Source organism: Passer domesticus, chromosome 10 (genome assembly GCF_036417665.1).
Source record: "Passer domesticus isolate bPasDom1 chromosome 10, bPasDom1.hap1, whole genome shotgun sequence".
Classification (NCBI taxonomy): Eukaryota; Metazoa; Chordata; class Aves; order Passeriformes; family Passeridae; genus Passer; species Passer domesticus.
This window is the reverse complement of record NC_087483.1, coordinates 24,302,650-24,323,605: the sequence shown is the minus strand read 5'-3', so window position 1 is coordinate 24,323,605 and position 20,956 is coordinate 24,302,650. Positions and strand designations below refer to the sequence as shown.

Here is a 20,956-nt window from a genome sequence, read left to right as displayed (position 1 = left end):
AAACTGTAAGAAAATTGCTCATGTAATCAGTATTAAAAAATCTAAACTCTGGTTACTGTAAGATCCAATGGTTTACAAAAGAGGAGAGTGGATGACAGTTTTATTACTGCATCTGGAATTTCAGTCAGCATGTAATTATTTCTTCATTTGTCAACAGCAGTATGTTTTGCTATTCTGCAAGTACTCTATTCCCTCCTTTTTTGCCTGGTCACATAAAGTACAATAGAATAATTCAGAATGAAAAATTATAAAATGTACTAAATACAATTAAGAAAAAGAAGAAAAAATTCTCCAGGGATAGAATATTTTAAACCTTGGGCTGTAAAACAAAACCTCTCAACCATAATTATGATGAATCAATTAATGCTATGCCCTGCTAACTGAACATTTTACAGTGAGAATAGGTGGCTTTAGTTCTGAACATGTCTGAGGAAGCCTTTGGTCCAAAAAAAAAAAAAGTGGTCCAAAACTACTAGTGCCTTACTCAGATACTCAGGGAAGTCTCCATCTTCCCTGGCATGGGGGTGTATTTCAAGGAAAAAAAAAAAAGTAATATTTATTAGCTGGAAACACTCCATACACAAGAAATATAACTAAGACTGAAAGATAATATTCATATCAACATGCTCCTCACTCTTCAAGTCATGCCATGAAATAACAAAAAAGTCTGATATGAGAGATCTCTACCTAACAGAAATAATGTAGTCTTTAAGCTTTTAGTCTTTATGCTGCAAGAGACCACCTGCACAAGATCTCAGAGAGAATATTTAATGCAATGAAGGGGATTACTTATCATTATTGCTTAATTGACTAAAATAGTGTAGAAGTACTTTCAGAGGAACTTGATGACAGTAATCTTTTCAAAAAGAATTATTACTGCACAAGAAACTGAACCTAGTATTCCACAGAGAGATTTTTTTTTAATTAAAATGCTTTCCAAAAATGCTTCAATTGTCTTGTAAAAACATTCAGAATAAAATACAAGAAAACGGTACATACTACCTCCTTGTTATTCTTTAAAATTCTTATTATCCTGAAATGCTGCCTAGGTGGATACTTTCCCTAGCACCAGACTGAAGAGTTGCAACTCAATAATATGAATTATTTGCTTGTTTTAACCCAACCTATTTGTTGAAAATACTGATTCTTGGTATTCCAATGCATGACATTACTGCACGCTTATTTCTGCAATTACCAAAGTTGTTTTGATGAACTTACCATTAGGCTGCCTTACAGGATGGACTGCCACAAGACCCAACGGCTGGTGAATGTTATAAATCATAACTGTCTGGTTTCCTCCATGCCATTTATTGGCCCGAATTACTCGATTGGTATAGCGGTCACTCCAGTACACAAAATCTTCAAAGACAGTTAGACCATGTGGATGCTGCAATATCTGAAAAGGCAAGGTTGATTATCAATTTATTTCTGGAGATTTGCAGATGTAAAGCTTTGCAATGAAGTAATAACAGAGGTGAGCATAGTTTTAAATAAATAAATAATGAAGCAACTGTGTATCAAAATACATTTTTCAGAAAAAAAAATGAAATATCATGTATTGTCTAAAAACAATACATTAATAATGAGGAAAATATATATTTTTTTAAAAGTGGAATGCTATATAGACCCTGTGAGCTGAAGAGAATGAGGAATTAACAAAGCAGTCTAACTATTTTGGGCAGAACCCACAGATAAAGAGCCAACTGTAGATTTTCAAAAGCACAAGAGGAAATGTCTAGTGAGAATTATGGACCTGTCAGGAACCTGCATTCTTGTTAAGCTCCCCTAAAATTTACCAGAGGATCAAAGAAGGTGGCTTATCTAGATTTCAGACAACCAGGAGTGGAAATATTGCCTTGGCTCCTATATTACACTAATTGTCTCTCCAGTCAAAAGTAAAAGCCCCAGGAGTCAATTATTGAAAACATTCACATGGTTCTTGATACAGTTTCTGTGTGCCAGCTGAACATCTGCACTATTGTGTTGGTACAAGGACAGTGCTACAAGCTGTCAGCAGTACTTCACTGGGACATAGACTGTAAGAGGGATGGTCTTGATGGAGTTGCTGCACACAAGTCATAGCACAAAACCCTCCACAACTGTCAAGAATAGTAGCAATAATCACTCACAAAAGACCAGGAAAAGTTTCTCCAGGCTTTCTTTACTATATTTGCCTACAGAAAATGCACCATCTAGTAGCAGCAGTGTTAGATGTCACCTTCAGATTTCATACATGCAGACAGAACAGATGAGAACGTTATAAAGCACCAAGTCTACATGCAGCTCTAGACTCTGCTGAGAGACTGAACAGGATCGGCAATTTCTCTTTTTTCAGCAGCAGGAAGCAGATAAAATACTCCACATCTGCTTCACTCAATAATTTTGAAGAAAAATACACACAAGTCTATGACAATGATAAAATATTTTTAAGTACTATCAGCAGGGACACAGAAAAACAACGGGTCCTTATTAATGTCTTACCAGATCACTTGCAACCACCTGTCGCCTGTTGTTTCCATTGTAATCACAGAAATCAATATAATCAAGATAAGCATCAGCAAAATAGAGAAGTTTATTTGGATAATCAATGGAAAGTCCATTGGGCCAGTAGATTTTATTATTAATAATCACTGTGCGCATTTTGCCATCCATGCTGGCTTTTTCAATGCGGGGGTTTTGGCCCCAGTCCGTCCAGAACATTACATGAGCACTGAAAAAAGTAACTCATGGTTAGCAATCTGGGAAAAAATCTAGCTGCCTATTGAGAAACATTACATAAAGAGTCATTAGCCAAAAATAGAAGCAATCTTTCTCTGTGAACAGTCCTACATAATGATACTGAAATAACGTATTTTAGCAACATGCTTACTGAAGATATTACAGTAATTTCTGTTTCAAAAATTCTTTTAATACTTCTACTGCTGTTTCTATTTTTCAATAATAGCAGCATATGGAAGCTACTGGTGTCACTGGTTTTTAATGTCGATTACAATCTCATTCTCCAGCAGCTACATAATAATTTAATACAGGATTTTACTCTAACAGGTTGCATTGATAATGTTAACAGCACTGAAACTGGCAGTAAACAGAGTTCAAGGCACTGAAAACCTAAAAAAAAGAGTAAAATTTAGTACATGAACAGCTCAAATCATCACACTAACTCTATACCATTTGCTGTCTGAAATGGGAAGGTGCTTTTGCGATAACAACACAATCTAGATAATTATTTCACACTTGGAACTATGAAGGTAGGCATATGACATGAAATCACATTAAGTTTGTGATATACCACCAACTGAAGAGATACATCATAATTTTGAATTAATACTTCTTAACTCAGAAGAAAATGTAGAAAAGTCTTTTATAGGTAAAAAGCCACCTTGTCACACTGAAACAGAGCAACATATCACCAGTATTTACTTCATGACTTGAAATATTAATCAACTCTGCAAACACGCTAAATTGTTTTAAGTTGTGTCTGCCACTTGTCATTTACAGTTCCAATACAATTTGGGCATGTCTTAAATTTTAATAGTTGCATCATAAAATAAGCATCTTAATAAAAAATAATTTGAAAAATCTTACTCAGTTCTGGGATCTAATACTAGTCCTCTTGGGTTTGTTATATTTTCACTGATCAGCACAGTCCTGTGGCTCCCATCCATTTTGGAGACTTCAATTGTTTCCAGAACGAAGTCTGTCCAGTAAAGGTTACGACCCACCCAATCCACTGCTATACTCTCAGTCACAGTGACACCACTGTCGAACACCTGTTCAATGACACAAAAGCAGGTGGGGGGGAGGAAAAAAAAGACTATATTAAATTTTTCCCTTTGCATTTCTATAGATATGGAAAATGATTAACCAAGTTTCCAATATCTTCTAGGTCTATTATGCAGAATGAATCACGAGGTACATATTCAAAATTATGGCAAAGCATAAACTCAAACACTCCTGCTAACTCTCCGCAAGTGTATTGAAGAAGCTAGAATTTACTAATAGGAAAACCATTTTTTATTTTGATGTTTAAAAAAGGGCTTCTTGAAAGCATTCGGTTTCCTTTTTCAAACAGCTATATGAAATGTTATCTTAGCATCTACAAAGTTGTTTCACTTTGCCTCTGTTATCTCTCTTCTTACTATATTTGGATTTCTCTCTTCCCTTTTTTTAGCTGAAGATACAGTGTCTTCATTTTGTCTCCATAAAAGACAAGAAAACTTACTCAGCAAAACTTACTATTTTTCGGTCAGTCCCATTCTGATATGCACTCCAAATCTTATCCTGTGTTGTATCAGACCAAAAGATCCGATCTGTGATTGAATCAAAATCAATAGCCACAATATTTGTGCCATCCCGAACCAGAGAATAAATACTGTGTGACTGAGAAGTGATGTTATCCACAACAATTTGATTACGACTTGCCACCAGCAAAAGAAGATTCCCAGATTCTGTCAGAGGAATAGAAATTAAAATAAACCAATGAGCTATTCAACAGTAACTGGGAGAAAAAGAAACACTGAGTAATTTAACATGACCTTATAGCATCAAAAATGTAGTATCTAGACATACATATTGAAAGGAAAAATTCAAATCAATTCTCAGGCCAAGATATCCAGTCTGTCCACCCTGACTTTTAAATCTACCTTGGCTTTTCTCCATAACTTTTTACAGATTTCCCTTCCAGTCTCCTATCTGGACCTTAGGTCCTATCCCCCACTGTCTAACCAGTTTGCTGCTGACATCCAACACTCATTCCTTCATAAACCTCTTTCATCTCCCACTCCCGATTCAACTCCCAAAGTTTTTGGCACCTCCAATTAATCTACTCAGCCTCGTCTCCTTCCTTTGTAACCCAACTTCTCTTTTTTCCACCTTTAGACCATGTGGGAACAAGGGAGAAGAAACAGATTACAGGAAAGCCATAGATTGCTGTAATTAGGTTCACAGATAAGATGCTGAAAAACAACTGAAGAGTACAACCATAAAGACAACAAAGTACAAGAAACTCCCTATCGGTAACGGCCAAGCTTATGTGCAGGGAAAATGCAAGGATCTTCCACAACCTGAGTGTATCCCTAAATCAGAAAACCTGTAGAGACAAATTCCACTGGGTTTATGGCTTCTCTGCCCTGTCAGTGTACTATGAAAGAGACAGAGACCAACTGGCATCCAGGCTGTACCAGTGATGTCTGCTCCTTACAAATGAGCAGAGTACTGCACAGGCACTAGGTAAGTCTTATGAAAGGCTGGGATTAAATACTTCGTAAGCATTTAATTTTATGAATAGTTAATTTTGACCTATGGCTTACAAGCCTTTCACATTGCTTTTCTTCAAAACATTATTTTTGACCATTGCAGGCTAAAAATAACAGTGTTCATTTAAATATACTAATTCAATATAATATTAGTTTCTAATGAACCCTACAGCTGACAGTCTTAATTCTCAAGGTCATCTCCCATGAACAGCTCTAAATGACTGTTTACATCAACTCTTTTAAAAGAGAAAAATATCATAACCAAAGTGTTGGGGCTTAGGATTTCTCCTTTACTTGCTTTCTCTCAGGGAATTTTCTCCCATTTGTTGCTAAGAGACAACAATGACTCCTACTTAAGAGGGAGACTAAGGACATAGCCAAGGAGAAGGGGGATGAGTGCAGCTGGCTGCACTGTCTAGCTGGGGCATTCTCTTGGGAAGGGCAGCAATACCAGATTTTGGCTGGGGGGTGAGGGGCTGGGCTGGACACTTCTTGTTCTTGCTCTGGGCATTGGAGGAGGACGGTGGGTCAAGCTGTTGCCACTGCCACCGCCCAGCCCTGCACTACTTCTTCCTTACTGTGGCTGAGCCTCTGCTCGTAAGAGCAGCAGTTGGACTGGCTACTCGCTAGAAAGGACCCTCACCATCTACCGGAGTGCCTCAGGGGAAAACCCGGGACCCCGAGGCCCTTCCAAAGGAGCCTCACCGGGCTGCGAGGAGCCGGGCTGCCGCTGCCCAGCCCTGTGTTTTCTCTGCCACTGCTCCGGGTTTTTGCTGTACTACAACTTCACACCCTTGCCTGCCTAGAAACCCCAGCGGCTCCTGCTACAGCTGTGGAGTTTCGTTTGCTACTCTGGGGTTCCAGCTGCCGCCCCGAGGTTCCTGCCGCACCCCCATTCTCCATCCCGCCGCCGCCATTACCCCATGAGGGAGACGCGGCCGCGCTCGCGCCACAGCGCCCCCTGCCGGCGCAGGGGAAGCATCGCAGCCGCCCTGCCGGGCCGGAGCCAGCAGCGCCCCCTGGCGGCCGAGAGCGGCACTGCGGGGAGGGGAAGCGCCCGCGGGCGGGGAAGGCGCCGCGGGCCCCGCTCCGCTGCTGCTGCTGCTGCTGCTGCTGCTGCTGCTGCTGCTGCTGCTGCTGCCGCCAGAGCTGTTGGCTGCTCGTCTTGTTACACATATCTACATGTGTATATATAGTAACAAAGAACTGCTATTCCTCTTCCCATATCTTTGCCTGAAAATCCCTTAATTTCAAAGTTATAATAATTTGGAGGGAAGGGGGTCATTTTCCATTACAAGGGAGGTTCCCACCTTCCTCAGCAGACATCTGTCTTTCAAACTGAGAGACAAAGCTGGACAGTTTTCACGCATTGCTGTCATTCTTTGACTGACATCAATGTTTCTCACCTGCTGCTTTACAAATCCTCCCGTTGGCTTCTAGAATGTATCCTTCATCACAATAACACCTAAAAGATCCTCTCTCATTGTAACAGTGCTGACTACAAAAGCCTGGAGGGTCACATTCATTAATATCTTCACAGGTCTTGGAGTCATTTGCAAGCTGGTATCCAATAGGACAGGTACACTGAGCTCCAAAAGGTCCTTGAATACATTCATGAGTGCAGCCAGCATTATTGTCAGAGCAGCTTTCCTGATCTGAAGTTGGGTTGGGGAAAGAGATAAGCAAATAGTCAATAAATAATCCTCTGATAAATTGAAATCTTTACAATTGCATTATTAGCCAAAGCCTGCTACTAAAACAACTGCAGAATCATCAGTTAGGCAGTGTGAGAATGGACTGTGGTCCTTAAGCAAAATACAACATACACAGTGCACATTAAGGCAGGTATCAACATCATATGTACTGAATCCCATCAAATGAATGCCAAACAGAAGGCTAAGTATATACAACAACTTTTTCAAACATAGCTAGAAATATACGAAAATTTACTTTACCACTCCAATCCTAAAGCTGTACAAATAATAATTTAAAATAGTTTATAATCATACCTGGCTGGGGTTCATCTGAGAATGTGCATTGATTAAAGAGAAGAAGGAGAAAAGAAGGAAAGAAAAAGATTATGTTTAAATCAATTCATAATCAATATAAATACAAATTTTTGCTACAAATGAACTTCTTGATTTTAATAATGATTCTTGAAGTTAAAAATTTAAAAGAGAATATTAAAGACTGAATCACATTTCATCTGAATATAAAGCATACTATGCTTTAGTGAATGTGTCCAGGAATACAAAGTTCATTCCCATGTTACATAAAAATCTAAAGTCAGTGAGAGTCACACTGGAATTCAGAGCACAAGATTGGACATAGCAGATTAATTCCTCAGTCATCATTGTAGTATCTTTTCACAGAAAGCAAGCTTCACTTAGAAATTTGAGCTCAAATTACATTGTGCTCACATTTCAGCCAGAAACATTGTGACATTAAATAGAGCATGCTGAATATCCCATTTCTTTCTGAAGACACGACACATAATCTACAATAGATACTTGAAGAGTAACTTACTGCACAGTGGGGATTCATCAGCTCCATTAGGACAATCAGCAGAATTATCACATACTTTGCTGAGATTCACACAGATGCTGTGCCCTGGACACTGCCACTGCCAGCTGGGGCACCGGAAAGGCTGAGTTGGACAATCTCTCTCATCGCTCATGTCCCTGCAGTCGTTATCACCATCACAGATCCACGCTCGATACACACAGTTGCCATTATCACAGCGGAAAAGCGATGGAGGACACGTTCTGGCAGGACACCTGTGATGTTCATCTGAGCCATCTGCACAATCAGCATGGCCATCACATTCCCAGTTATCAGGAACACAACTGCCATCTGACTGACACTGGAATTCATTCTGGTGGCACATCCCTGGTGGTCTTGTAGCTAGAAAAATGACATTCAACAGCTCAGAAGCTGTTTCAATTTTAGACAGAGAAGCAAAACCACTATGTTCAGTTCATCTCTTATATAACTAGTTACAGTGCTACTAAGAAATGTGTTGCTTTTAGATCAGGCCATAGATTCACAGTCAATCTACATGACGTTTCAAAATGTGACTATTTTAACCTCTACTTTATAATGTGGTCAACAAGGCAATTAAACTATTGTTATACTTTGAGTAAGCACATAGTTATACCTATGTACCTGTCCAAAGCTACAAAAAATCAGTTTCTTTTTCACCACCCTGTGCTGTAGCATTTTAACCAATTTAAGTGTTAAAAATTACTCAAAAAAAAGTTGCAATGTAATTCTCGTGAATACCAGGTTTTTCAGATTAATAGACTTTATTTTACTTTAAAATCCTGAGACTGAAATGCCAAGTAAAACAAAATGTTATAGCCAAAAGGAATGCAAACTGCCCTCTTTGCTTGGACCATCTCTTCTTGCCAGCATAATCTGCTTAGTCTACTCCAATATGATTAGAGGGATGAAGCACCTCTCCCATAAAAAAAAACTAAAAGAATTGAAATTGTTCAACCTGGAAAAGAGTAAGCTTAGGGGTGACCTAACTGTGGCCTTTCTTATAGGCTCCCTTCAGATACTGAAAGATAGCGAGAAAATTTTTACAAGGGCATGTAATTACAGGACAAAGAGGAATGGTTTCAAACTGAAAGAAAACAGATTTAGATTAGATAGCAGGAAGAAATTCTTTACAGTGAGGATGGTGAGGCACTGGAACAGGTTTTCCAGAGAAAGTGTGGATGCCATATCCCTGGAAGTGTTCAAGACCAGATGCAGTGGGGCTTTGAGCAATCCGGTCTAGTGAAAGGTATCTCTGCCCATGGCATGGAAATTAGATGACTTTTAAGGTTCTTCCCAACCCATGCCATTCTATGATTCTATGATATTCTTGCATTGGAACCTCTGTTTGAAATTCCTGCTCAGGAAAATGTCATTAAGACAAGTTTCCCTGAAAAGAATATTAAGATTTCAAGGAGAGTATTTGACATAGCAGATTAAAGGAAATTTCCAGAAGCATCACTTAATAACTGAAGTCTTTCTTTCAGCATCAATATACTTACGGCAGTCAGCCTCGTCTGAGTGATCATTGCAGTCAAAAACACCATCACACTGGTAGTAGGTGCTGATACACTGGTCTCCACTTAGACACTTAAACTCTGTGGCACTGCAGTTATATACTACAAAATTTAAAAATATTGAATGTTATTTATTTATTTTACAGAGCTAGACTGCATGAGATTTATCCTACAGGCGCTTAAGTCAGATATGGTATAAATTCCACTGAAGACCATAATTTTCCTGAGGCACAGAAAATGCAGTGACTTTGTAATTCACAGAAAACAGAGGAAACAGATTTCAGCCCTCCACAAGCAGGCCAGAGATCAAAAGCATTACAAACAGGATTAATTTATGGATAGATTTATTATGCATTCTTGGAGCTGGTAATATGAGATCACCAAAGACTCCTTTGGGGGCAAGTGTGAGGAAACAATAAAGAGGCATTCAACAAAGAAAGTTACACTTACTGCAGCCATGCTCATCAGCACCATCTATACAATCTTTGTCTCCATCGCAGACATAGAATGGGTCAATACAGCGATGGTCTGGACACTGGAATTGCCTGGGTTCACAAGTACCTGTGAAAGCTATTAAGAATGACAATAAATGCAAATGTGTTTCTTTCCTCTCTTTTGAAATCAGCATATTGCTTAGAAAGTAGGAAAAGATCCCTAACTTGCAGCATATAATACAGCAACTAGCAATCATATAAATTATAAGCACTAATAAATTAATATCATGTAATTTTTCATTTATATGTAGGCTTGGGCTCATGGAAAATAAACAAAAGATTCCACGTAGTGGTAAATAACTCAAAATAAAAGCATATTAAAAAGCTTTACTATCTTACTTCTGCTAAAAACTTTCAGCCTAGGTTAGCTGACTACTCCATTAGCCATCAGTGAGATCACTCATGAAGTAGGTGTTTAGAACATTTCAGCTTTAACTGCTTTTTGCTAATTACAGTGTATGACATTATGCAACACCATGATTATGATTATCACATTTGCCTCTTTTAATTTTTTTAAGTATTTCTCTGCATTCTACTTGGCCCTGGAATAAATTAGACAAGTTTTCCACATCTTAAGGACTAAAAAATATCAGTCTAAATTAGACACTAGCCCTTTTTTCCCAATTTCATTTATCATCCTTATACCTACAGATATAGCTATGAAGATACGCACAGTTGACTACAAAAACAACACACAGTCATGATACTCACTGCAGTTTTTTTCATCTGAGCCATCACCACAGTCATTGTCAGTATCACATAGCCAGATTCTTGGAATACATCTTCTATTTTCACAGGTGAAGTGGGTTGCAGGGCATGAAGAGGGTCCTTGTGTAGGACAATGCAATTCATCACTGCCATCAAAACAGTCATTATGTTTATCACAATGCCAGTGACCCGGAATGCACTGTCCACTGGCACAGGTAAAAGCTGAAGAAGCACAAGTATTGTCTGAATGAAAAATAAAAAAAAAGTCTTTATAAAGATCTCCAAAATTGTCTTTTCTGTAACAGTTATCAGTACATTCATTACACTTAGAGAACATACTAAAATATGCATCAAATTCTAAGTGCACATTGCTTCTAATTAAAATGTCTGTTATGCAACCTGCTACAGAATTTAACAGAATACTTACAAGTTTTTTGAAACTCCAAGAAGTAATAAAAAATTAAACAGTTAAGCACTCCACAGCCATCAAAAGAACAAGAAAAGGAACTTCTTCTAGTAATCATATATTGCTTTATACTTTACCCCAAAAGATATTCTAGTTATTCTAAAATGACCCATTAATAAGAAACAGTTTACACCTCAGTCATACTAGTTAGTCCTGTGCATTAAAGAGCACATTTTACTACTCTGTCCTATTTTCTTGTTTGTGATTTAAAAGAATAAACTCTGAAGAAGCACCAGATATGTCATAAAAGTCTCTTTGATATCTTCAGTATCTTATTCTCTCTTCCATGCCTTATCAACTGTTATTATTCCACCGTTCTCTCAATTTACTTGAAAAACAAAATACTTTGTGAGAGACACTTCAGTGTAAAACCAGGAAATGAACCAATGTCCTTTTAATTTACTTAACTGTTAAAATCCAGATGTAACAAATAGATCAGCATTGACTCATTAAATTTCCTGACCTGCAAACAAGGAACACTAACTGAAGATTACAGTACTACTCACTTAAAGAACCACAGTTTTGTTCATCACTGTTATCGTGGCAATCATCAACACCATCACACTGGTAGTATCGAGGCACACATCTTCCATTGCCACAGGAAAATGAGTAGGAGCCACACTGCAGAGTGGGTGGCTCGTTGGATGGATCTTCAACGCATGTCAGTTGATTTGGGGCCAGCTTCATGCCATAAGGACACCCACAAACTCTCTGAAAGTTTGGTACTGGGAAGCAGAAATGGCTGCAGTCTCCATTGGGATTTGTTCCTCTATTACAGTAGTTAGACCCTTAAATAGTGATAAAGAAGATCAATGCACACACTACATATAACATCTTGGGAACTATTAAAAGTGCAAAATAACTGTAAAAAAAAGTGCTGTAGCAAGTCCTGGTTCTACATACACTGCACAATAAGGTCAAGCTCATTGACAGTAATAGTAGCAGTAACATAAAAGAAGTGTTGCATTCTATATACTCTTCCTAACATAAATGTTTATGGAAGATAAAAACATACTATTAAATTTCATCCAATTTTCTGACAATATTCAGCAGCTGTCTGGAAATAAGTATACTACCACAAAAGAGAACCTTTGTCTGATCCAGGCTGTGAGACCAGATCCAATCTTTTGATACCAAGTAGTCAGTGAACCTTAAATTTAATCATATGTTTGATGAGTGTATTGGCTGTTTCACAGAACTAATTACAATACCAAATCCTTGCCTTAGATCATACAATCGCATAGAATTTGAGAAAATAAGAAAATAAGAGAAAATCAGTGATTTATACATAGTAGTTACTTGACAAATAGTAATTTAACTAATAAACATGTACCCAATTCCTCAAAATAAATTTTTTAGTTTAAATAAAACTTCTACCAGAAAAGGAGAAATACGAAGTTGTAGTTGGTGATACAATTACCCAAAACACAATGGAATCATAATTTCATTTTGTTCAGTTGTTAAGTACAGTAACAGGAGGGGTAGAGGGAAATTGCATCCAGTCACAACTGGAGATAAACAACGTGTGATTGTAAGGGCCTGTGCTGCCTCCTTTGTGTGTCAGTTATGATGCAATGAAGCCATTCATAGAATTGAAACTGGAAATCTACTGTCCTGACATTTTGTCTCCTATTCCCTGTTTCACACCCTCCCTCTGCAGAAGAAAGGGGCTCACCTATTTGGGAATGAGCGTCGTATGCTTTAACATGCATAATGTTACTAATGCCCCTCCTAATAATAGTCATTTCTCCTCCATCAGACTTCCTTACTCGAACTATTCCACCAAGTCTCCAATCAGTGAAATAGGCATAACCTGTTTTGAAAAATATTTAACATATTATATAGAAATATATCATAAAAGTTCAAGTATCATAAAAAAAAAAAAACTTTAAAAGACTTTACATGAAAATTTAACCATTTTTCATATTTGTTTCATAAAAAAGACAAAAGGACTTTCACCACTTATAATGCTGTCAAAGTGAGACTTCAATCACAGGCAGACATAACTTAGGGAAGCCTTCTCAAATTTTACTGAAATTGACACATTACAAACCCAAATACAATTTCAAATTCCAAGGCAATTTTAAGTAATTGACTAACACTACTTCACAGAAAATTTTAGAGTATTTTTGAAGATATTTTTATACATGATCAAAAAGGGTCACATACTGACATCTTTCTTCAGATACAACATAAATCCAGTAATAAACTTTACATATAATTATTAGAAATCCTGAAGTGTTGACCATCTCTGGAGTGGTGATTCACTTTGTCTGTTCAGCATGAATAGCTCACCTTGGAAGCTATAATTAGTACAGCATATCTGACTTGTTGCACTACATTAATTACCTGACCTATCTAAAACTATTTAAAAATAAATATACATAAAACCAGTTCTATAAACAAGAAAGAACTACTAAATACATATTTTTCATAGAAACATTCAAGAGTGCTTTTGGAAAAACCAGTATTGCAAAATCTCTGTCAATTTATGTCACAAACTCACAGATCACCATATGAAAAGAAAAATCTGTGATAATAGATAATATTTTTCAGTGCCAGACTTACCTCCAAAAATTGTAAGGCCAAATGGGTGAGTCATCTGAGTAATATGTTCAAGAGTCCGTCTGTCCAGCCCATCAAAGGTGCTGTGCTCAATCTTATCAAAAAAAGCATCCACCCAGTACAACCTCAGAGAACTAGAAATAATGAAAATTTTATATCTTTTTAAGTGACATTATGTCCATTATGAAGCACTAGCATCTTCTTAAATAATAATCTTCAACCTACAATGAGCTATTGGAGTCTGTGGGGAGGGATTCCTGAGAAAACCTTATATTTTAAGGCTTTTCAACCAATTGAAAGATAAGGTCTTCAAGAAAAGAGTGCCAGTGCATGCAATCTGACATCATTCCTTTGTTTTTACTCCATAACAGTTCAAAGGAAGAAACATGCTTGCTCAGAAAAGCCTCTCTGTCCTCTGTGTTGCCCTTACCTCCAGTCAATGGCGAGGCCATTGGGCCAGCCTAGCGTTGTATTGACAATTGGCAAGGCATGGGATCCATCGCTCCAGGCCCTCATGACTTTTGCCGGACGAAACCAATCTGTCCAGAATATATACCTGAAAGGACACATGTCAGAAGACATATAAACTAAATTATATAATGTGATTAAACAGAGCAAACGTTTGAAACAGCATTAACGCTTTTCTTTGTATCACATCCTTCACATAACTTAAAAAAATACCCTTTTGTGTTGTCCCTCTCCTCAATTGGCAGTAGTATCGACAACACATATTTATCCTGTATACAACCACCAGAATCTTTGGAAGTATTTTGGTCCTTTAGATATAAAATATCCATTACTTGGTTAAAATTGTTACGGTTCTTGTGTAATTACTGACAGAGAAATAGACCCAATCAAAAATGCATCTTCCAGCATGAATGCTACAAAGAATTTTCTCCTAATCCATTTAACTTATGCTTACAGTCAAAGAGTTGAAGTTAATGTTAAGTAATTTTATAAACAAACAAACAAAAAATGTTAGGATATCCAAGGATCCAGGTTGAACATTATTCTTATGACTTTCAAAATAGTGTGTTTAGTTACACATGAAAATCAATATCCAAGAATCAAGAAATTAAGTAGTACAACATTACAAACTATGCTGTGAAAGAAACACTGTCTTGGCACTGGCAAAGAACACAGTAAGCAAAGAACAAAGTAAGCATTTCCATCAAAGTAAGCATTTCAATGAAAGAAAAGCAGGGCTTTATTTTGTGTATGGAGTCACATATTTTAAGGTCTGTAATCCAGGACAGCATCAAATACTACAGACAGTAGTATCCCATGTGTTTCAAATAAATAAATTCAGAGAGAAAAAACTACAGAACCAATGCTAGCAGTCTGGGAATTGAAAGTATATTAAAAACAATATACTGATGGAGTTTAGCAAGATGGACTTTAGCAAACTCCATCTTTCAGCTATGAGAAATAGCTTTGTGAGTGATACAAACAAACCAAGTTTTTTTTGCCTTTTTATCAATGAACAGGAGTAAAATTTAAAAGGCATAGTGCTTTTAAAGAGAGTTCTTTTGAGTGCTTCTGTCATGTAGAATCTTTCTCACCATACCCTTGCCTCTGAGTGCTGAATCCTAGGCTGGAATAAAACAAATGAAATAAAGACAAGACAACTGAAAAGAGATGGTATTTTGAAAAGAGCAAAAACCCAGAACCAGATGTAAATCTAATCTCGCCAGTTCTGCTTAAACCATGAATTTGTACATATAGTTTAAAATGAGAATCTAAACTTACCCAATAACAGGATGAACCACTATTGAACGAGGATTATTTAAATTCTGAACAATAGCTCTCCTGGATTTATCTGCCAGCCTCATCACACTAATGCTCCTGTATCGAGGATCTGTCCAGTAAAGATTCTTTGAGATCCAGTCAAAAGCTAAATCTTCAACACTTTCCACTCTATTAGCAGTCAAGATTTCTCTTCCTAGAATTTATAACACACATAATGATTGCAAATGTTTAGGAACAGGGGAAATAACATCAGTGCAATATTCTATTGACAAAACTTGTGGTTTCCCTTGGTAAAAATGCTACCTCTGTGCTACTTAATATAAAGACCAATAACCAAGGGGAGGGAGGGGTGCCCTTTGCTCTAGACAAAGAAGGTGTTTGTGCACAGGCACAACTGAAAAAGAGGGGAAATAAAGACTAGCCAAAGGTCAGAGAAAAATCTGCCACTAAGTTTACACTGAGGGTTTTACAAATGAATGTGAGTAAGGTCAGTGCAGTAATGACATCTTGCTCAATAGCCAGACTTTACCTACTCTTTGCATAGTAATGGTCAGCTGCAGTCTACCATTAACCTGACCCAAGGCAGCAAGCAAGTACAGAAGACGATATGCTGACATTTGATTATCATTATAAATTAGACTGAAACATTCTTTACACTAGCATAAATAGGATTTCCAAAAATCTTACAAAGGTAATCTTCTTTTTCTGTATTACAGTATCATAGCAAACATCCTGCTCTCCAGATAGGGAAATTAAAATAGAAACACAGTTTCATACTAGTGAACGGCATACTTGTCTGCATAAACAGACTGCTGAGGGCAAAGACCAGTTCTGAGAAGTACTAAAAATAGTTCATTCCCAAATACATTCAGCAAGTTTGTCAAACAACAAGAAAATTCAACAAGCTTAATACAAGTTGTACAAACATTTTTGAGAAACCTTTTCCAGGTTACTGGGGTCACACTGAGATTTATCTGTATATCTCATAATGTGACTTTTTACTATTTTTTTAAATATATATATTACAGTCTCCTTACCATAATTACTCCACAATTCCCAATCATGATTCTCACCTGAACCATCAGTTTTCTGTTTATAGATCATGTCTTTACTTGTGTCTGAAAAAAAAATTGTGTCATCCTGAGCAGAGAAGTCAATTCCAACAAAGTATGAAGGGCTCCCTGTTACAGGTATGATCACATCTTCCTGGGTGGAGAGATTGAATGGGATTCCCCGCACTGCCGTCTGCGATGAAAACAGCAGAAACTGTCGCACAGCTGTGAAAGGAAAAATCAGACACATTCACAAGGGGAGACACCTGAGCATTAAGAAAACCCTTGTTTTATTTTGACAACACTAATAGCCTGGAAGTGGAAAAAAGAAGAATGAGAAAACAGGGATTTATATACGGACAAGACGTAAAAACTGAGGAAGAAAAACAAAACCCAATCCAGAATATTAGGTGATGTGGTCAAATATTCTACTTTCATTGTAACTGTGGTCCTAATACACTTTCAAAGCAAACATGCCTATGGAAGCAGAAATAATCTTCTGTACTCTTCTCTTTATAATAATCTATAAAAAAAACCTCACAGGCTTTGTCAACCTACCATAAAACTAGACAATACCTGGGGTAGCCAGATAAATGAATGTCCAAATACTAAAGTTATGGACAACATATATGACATACTTTGTCAGTAGACAGTCATAGTAAATGTGCATCAGCGAAAATTCTGCACTCAAACAGAAAGCAGAAGATTGCTGATAGAAACACACAGCTCTAATACTGTGCCTATTAGTCTTGCCATGTGTTCAAAGGGAGATAGGCCAACCTAATCTGCACAGTACTGCGCAGAAAAGCAGGCTTATATGTTCAAAATAATGCAAAATCTGCGTATTAGCAAGCATTCATGCTTGATTTCAGGATTAAGAGCTCAATCATACAGCTGTCTACATATATTCCGTATTTAACTCAAAATCCTCATTAAAGGAGGTGAGTTTAAGTTCTGGTTTGAAACAAACATCAGCAGAAATTACTACATTTAAAGCTGTCGAAAAGAGTTGTGGTGAAAAGACAAGAAGTCCTCAGTATATTGAAGCTACTGAAGAGAGGAAAGATGTTCTAGAAGCAGCTCTAGAGCTGATGGAGTAGCATTACTTGCAACAATTGTAAGGCATTTTCTTACCAACACAATGTCGTCCATCCACGTGTAGGTCAAAGCCCAGGATACACCTACAGCGATAACCTAGGCCATCATTATCTGTTTTGTGGCTGAGAACACAGACCTGTTCACATCCCCCATTATTACTTCCACAAGGATTTCTTACTGGAAAATAATACAGATAGAATTATAACTTCCTCTGTTAACAGAATGGCATCATTATCTTGATTTTTCAGGATTTTTTTCAACATCCACAATAAATCGCGTAGATCATGTGAGAGTTACATCACATGGACAATATACCCCACCAGTTCTACTGTGGAATGCACCAAAATCACATCAGGGGTAACCACCCTTAAGGAATTTAGCTTATAAAGAGACACTCAGCACACAGCATTAAGGCCATAATTTGGGCTACAGTCTTCTGCACACAGACCTACTTCAGAACTATATCTCACAGAATTAATTGAATAATGGTAGCCTTTTCACTGCATTCATTGCAGTGTTGAGGAAAAAAGTCCTTAACACCAATACTACTCAAACCCAAAAGTTTGACTCCACCAAGTATCAATCTATTTATAAAGCTCCCCCTACTCTTGAATGTTGCATTTGACAGTTCATCAGCTACAGGAGTTGGATGAAACAACTGGGTGATAAAAATCAGCCCAGCTTTACAATACAAATTTATGTATCATAATTACAGCAAAGTAAAAGTCTCATAATTTTTACCAGTTTTGGTAACATACTTCCTAAATCTCCCTCTATAATCTACTTATGGTCTTACCAAATGGCTGCCTGGCAGCGTGGTAAACTGTCACTCCATAAGGTCTCAGTGAAGACTGGTAGATCACTTGAGGGTTAGACTCTGAAAATTTGTTAGCTTTCACCACTGCCATTTTGGTCCAATCAGTGAAATAAACATTGTGTTCAAATAAAGTGATTCCATATGGATGAGGAATCAGTGAGCCTCCATGAGCTACTGTTTTCCTGTTATAAAGATGATTTAACATTATTTACCAAATATTACCTAGACAATAACATTATTAACAGATGAAAGAATACAGTATTTTTAATTCATTCATGGATTTTGGTTTTAACAGAGAAGCTACTAAAGTACAAATGAAAAAGTTCAAATGAACTGAAGGGAAAAAGCTAAACATACACAGTTCATCATTCAAAGGAGACAGCAGTAAAAATAGAGAAAAAATGCTAGCAAATTCCAAGAAAATACAGTGAGTAAAGATGAGAGGAGAAAAGATACCAACATTAATTTTATAATTTAATAAGTAAAAAATACATTGAACAATAGACCTGTCAAAAAAGCAGAAGACTGTTTTCTGAAGTCAATACATAGAAGGTATGCTAAAGAGGACATTTTTTCTTGTTTTGACTAACTTATACTAATCAGAAATATAGAGATAAGCAGTCTTCTAAACAACACTTGCTGTAAGACACAGTCCCATAAAAACTCAAGGACTCCCTTCTTGCATGCTGTGATTTAGTCTCCCCAGCATCATAATAAGGTGAAGGATGACTTAATTTTTGACAGCAAAGATTACAAAATGTAAGTGAAGCATTTAACACCTATCACATAAATTAGTGCTTTAAAGTGGGATAGTTCATATAAATTCATTCATGAAAAAAATGCAAAGAAATTATGATGGAAAATAATGAATATAATTGAAAAATAATAAAAAGCAAATGCTGTAAAAAATGTGTACTGTACTGGTGGACTATAAAATGTACATTACAAAATAAGGGCAAAAGGCATTCAAGGTTGTAAAAGAGAAAAGAATAATGAATTAAGGAATGTCTAGAAGTAGCATGACACCATAGAGACAAAGGTACATCACATTCATTATGTTGTAATATTCATCCTTTGAGTATCTTGTTTTGTTAGAGAAATCTTTTTTTTGAACTAGACATAAAATAATCAGTGTATCTGTAGCCTGCAAGGAATAATATTTCACCTACCTTTGAAGTCCATCATAAGTTACAGTCTCAATGTAATCAAACCGGCTGTCAACCCAGTAGAGCCTCTTTGACACAATATCCAGGGTTATTCCAGCAGGCCAGCCTAATTTTGTTTTTATCAAATCCTGACGATTTGTGCCATCCATGAAGGCCCTTTCCACTTTAGGATCACCAGACAGACTGTCCCAGTCTGAGAAAAACAAATAACTATAAAGAGATAAAAAAGAATAAAGGTCACATTTCCTGGAGATTTTATAAGAAACCCCAGCATTTCACATGGAATTTAAAACCAGCACCCTTGCAGAACAGAATTTGTTTCTGGCATACTATGAAAACATACTTCATACTTTCTAAACAAAAATTAATTTTCATTTTCTTTTATAGAATAAATCCATAAGGAAGCATGCTTTCACCCAAAAGACCTCAGAAGTACTAGTTTCCCTTATTAAATCACAGGCTTAAGTTTACTGCCAGAAAAAAACAATGACTAATAGTTGCATCATGAAAGCAGCAGCCATGACTACAAGTTGCATGAAATTTCTCTTCCCATTCTCTGAAGATCCATGTTTTCATGGTTCACATATACTTCTGAAGCATACGGATTAGGAGACACTAATTTTCCTGGCTTCATTCCATCTCTTTATTTCAGATAGTAGGAGATCTGTGGGTGCTACCATAACTGAAATCTTTAAGGATAATACTCCTCTGCAGGGCAATTCCACAGGTCCCATTTTCAGTGCTGCTCATGCACACAGAACTCCAGCCATGAAACAGATTCCACACATTATAAATAAATGCATTGCACAGTCGTCTTATAAATTAAGGTGCAGAATAGGTTAGGATAGAATGCCAATATTCAAAATATTTTATATCTGATTCCAAAATGACAACTCTTGCTGTTTCCTAGTTGTTTTCCATTTACATGGGGATAAGAGAATTTCTGACATCTTTCACCATTATCTGATAAGTATCACTTACCCAACAGTTGGATCAAGTGCTATTCCTCTAGGATTTCCAAGATTTTCAGCAATAAGAGTCACACGGTTTGTTCCATCCAAGTTAACCATATCTATTCTGTTCACACTGGTCTCAACCACATATAGCTTGTTGTTAACCCAATCCACTGCTAGGTTTTCAGGCGTGTCAACTGAAATATTTAAAACTTCTTGGAAATCAGAGCCATCAATATTAATAGAAAAAACCTGAAAACAATACAAATATTGTCAGTATCCACATGATGTTTTGAATCACAAGTCACATGGTATTTGTCTTTTATCATCACATTGATCACCAATCTACAACTATATCTGTATCTGCCAGCAGATGCAAGCAAGTTACCCTCTAAGTTTTTCCTTAGGTAAGGATTTTTTGCAAAAATCTGGAAACCAATGCAAAAATTGAAGAAGGCTTGCCTTCAACTAGCATTTCTGCAAATTGGACAAGATAAAAGACTAAAACAGTCTTGTCTGTTAGCAAATGGTTAAAAAAAGGAAAAAAAAGTGCATTTGCTTTCCTGGAATCTAGC

General features: G+C 37.0%; 1 protein-coding gene across 2 annotated transcripts in view; it reads right to left on the bottom strand.

Moving 5' to 3' along the window:
* Nucleotides 1-20,956, bottom strand: part of LRP2 (LDL receptor related protein 2) — a 116,565-nt gene that overhangs the window by 58,965 nt on the left and 36,644 nt on the right. The window contains exons 12-30 of one of the 2 annotated variants that reach the window (XM_064434543.1): nucleotides 20,410-20,633; nucleotides 19,432-19,638; nucleotides 18,242-18,444; nucleotides 17,482-17,622; nucleotides 16,369-16,572; nucleotides 15,296-15,488; nucleotides 13,977-14,102; nucleotides 13,550-13,680; nucleotides 12,657-12,794; nucleotides 11,488-11,769; nucleotides 10,519-10,758; nucleotides 9,764-9,883; nucleotides 9,299-9,415; nucleotides 7,782-8,159; nucleotides 6,662-6,910; nucleotides 4,237-4,448; nucleotides 3,586-3,770; nucleotides 2,482-2,710; nucleotides 1,219-1,396 (exon numbers count right to left, since the gene is read on the bottom strand). In XM_064434543.1, the coding sequence (XP_064290613.1) occupies nucleotides 1,219-1,396; nucleotides 2,482-2,710; nucleotides 3,586-3,770; nucleotides 4,237-4,448; nucleotides 6,662-6,910; nucleotides 7,782-8,159; nucleotides 9,299-9,415; nucleotides 9,764-9,883; nucleotides 10,519-10,758; nucleotides 11,488-11,769; nucleotides 12,657-12,794; nucleotides 13,550-13,680; nucleotides 13,977-14,102; nucleotides 15,296-15,488; nucleotides 16,369-16,572; nucleotides 17,482-17,622; nucleotides 18,242-18,444; nucleotides 19,432-19,638; nucleotides 20,410-20,633 (3,757 nt within the window). The remainder of the gene's footprint in view (nucleotides 1-1,218; nucleotides 1,397-2,481; nucleotides 2,711-3,585; nucleotides 3,771-4,236; nucleotides 4,449-6,661; nucleotides 6,911-7,781; nucleotides 8,160-9,298; nucleotides 9,416-9,763; nucleotides 9,884-10,518; nucleotides 10,759-11,487; nucleotides 11,770-12,656; nucleotides 12,795-13,549; nucleotides 13,681-13,976; nucleotides 14,103-15,295; nucleotides 15,489-16,368; nucleotides 16,573-17,481; nucleotides 17,623-18,241; nucleotides 18,445-19,431; nucleotides 19,639-20,409; nucleotides 20,634-20,956) is intronic. The other variant, XR_010369291.1, reaches the window with a different exon arrangement.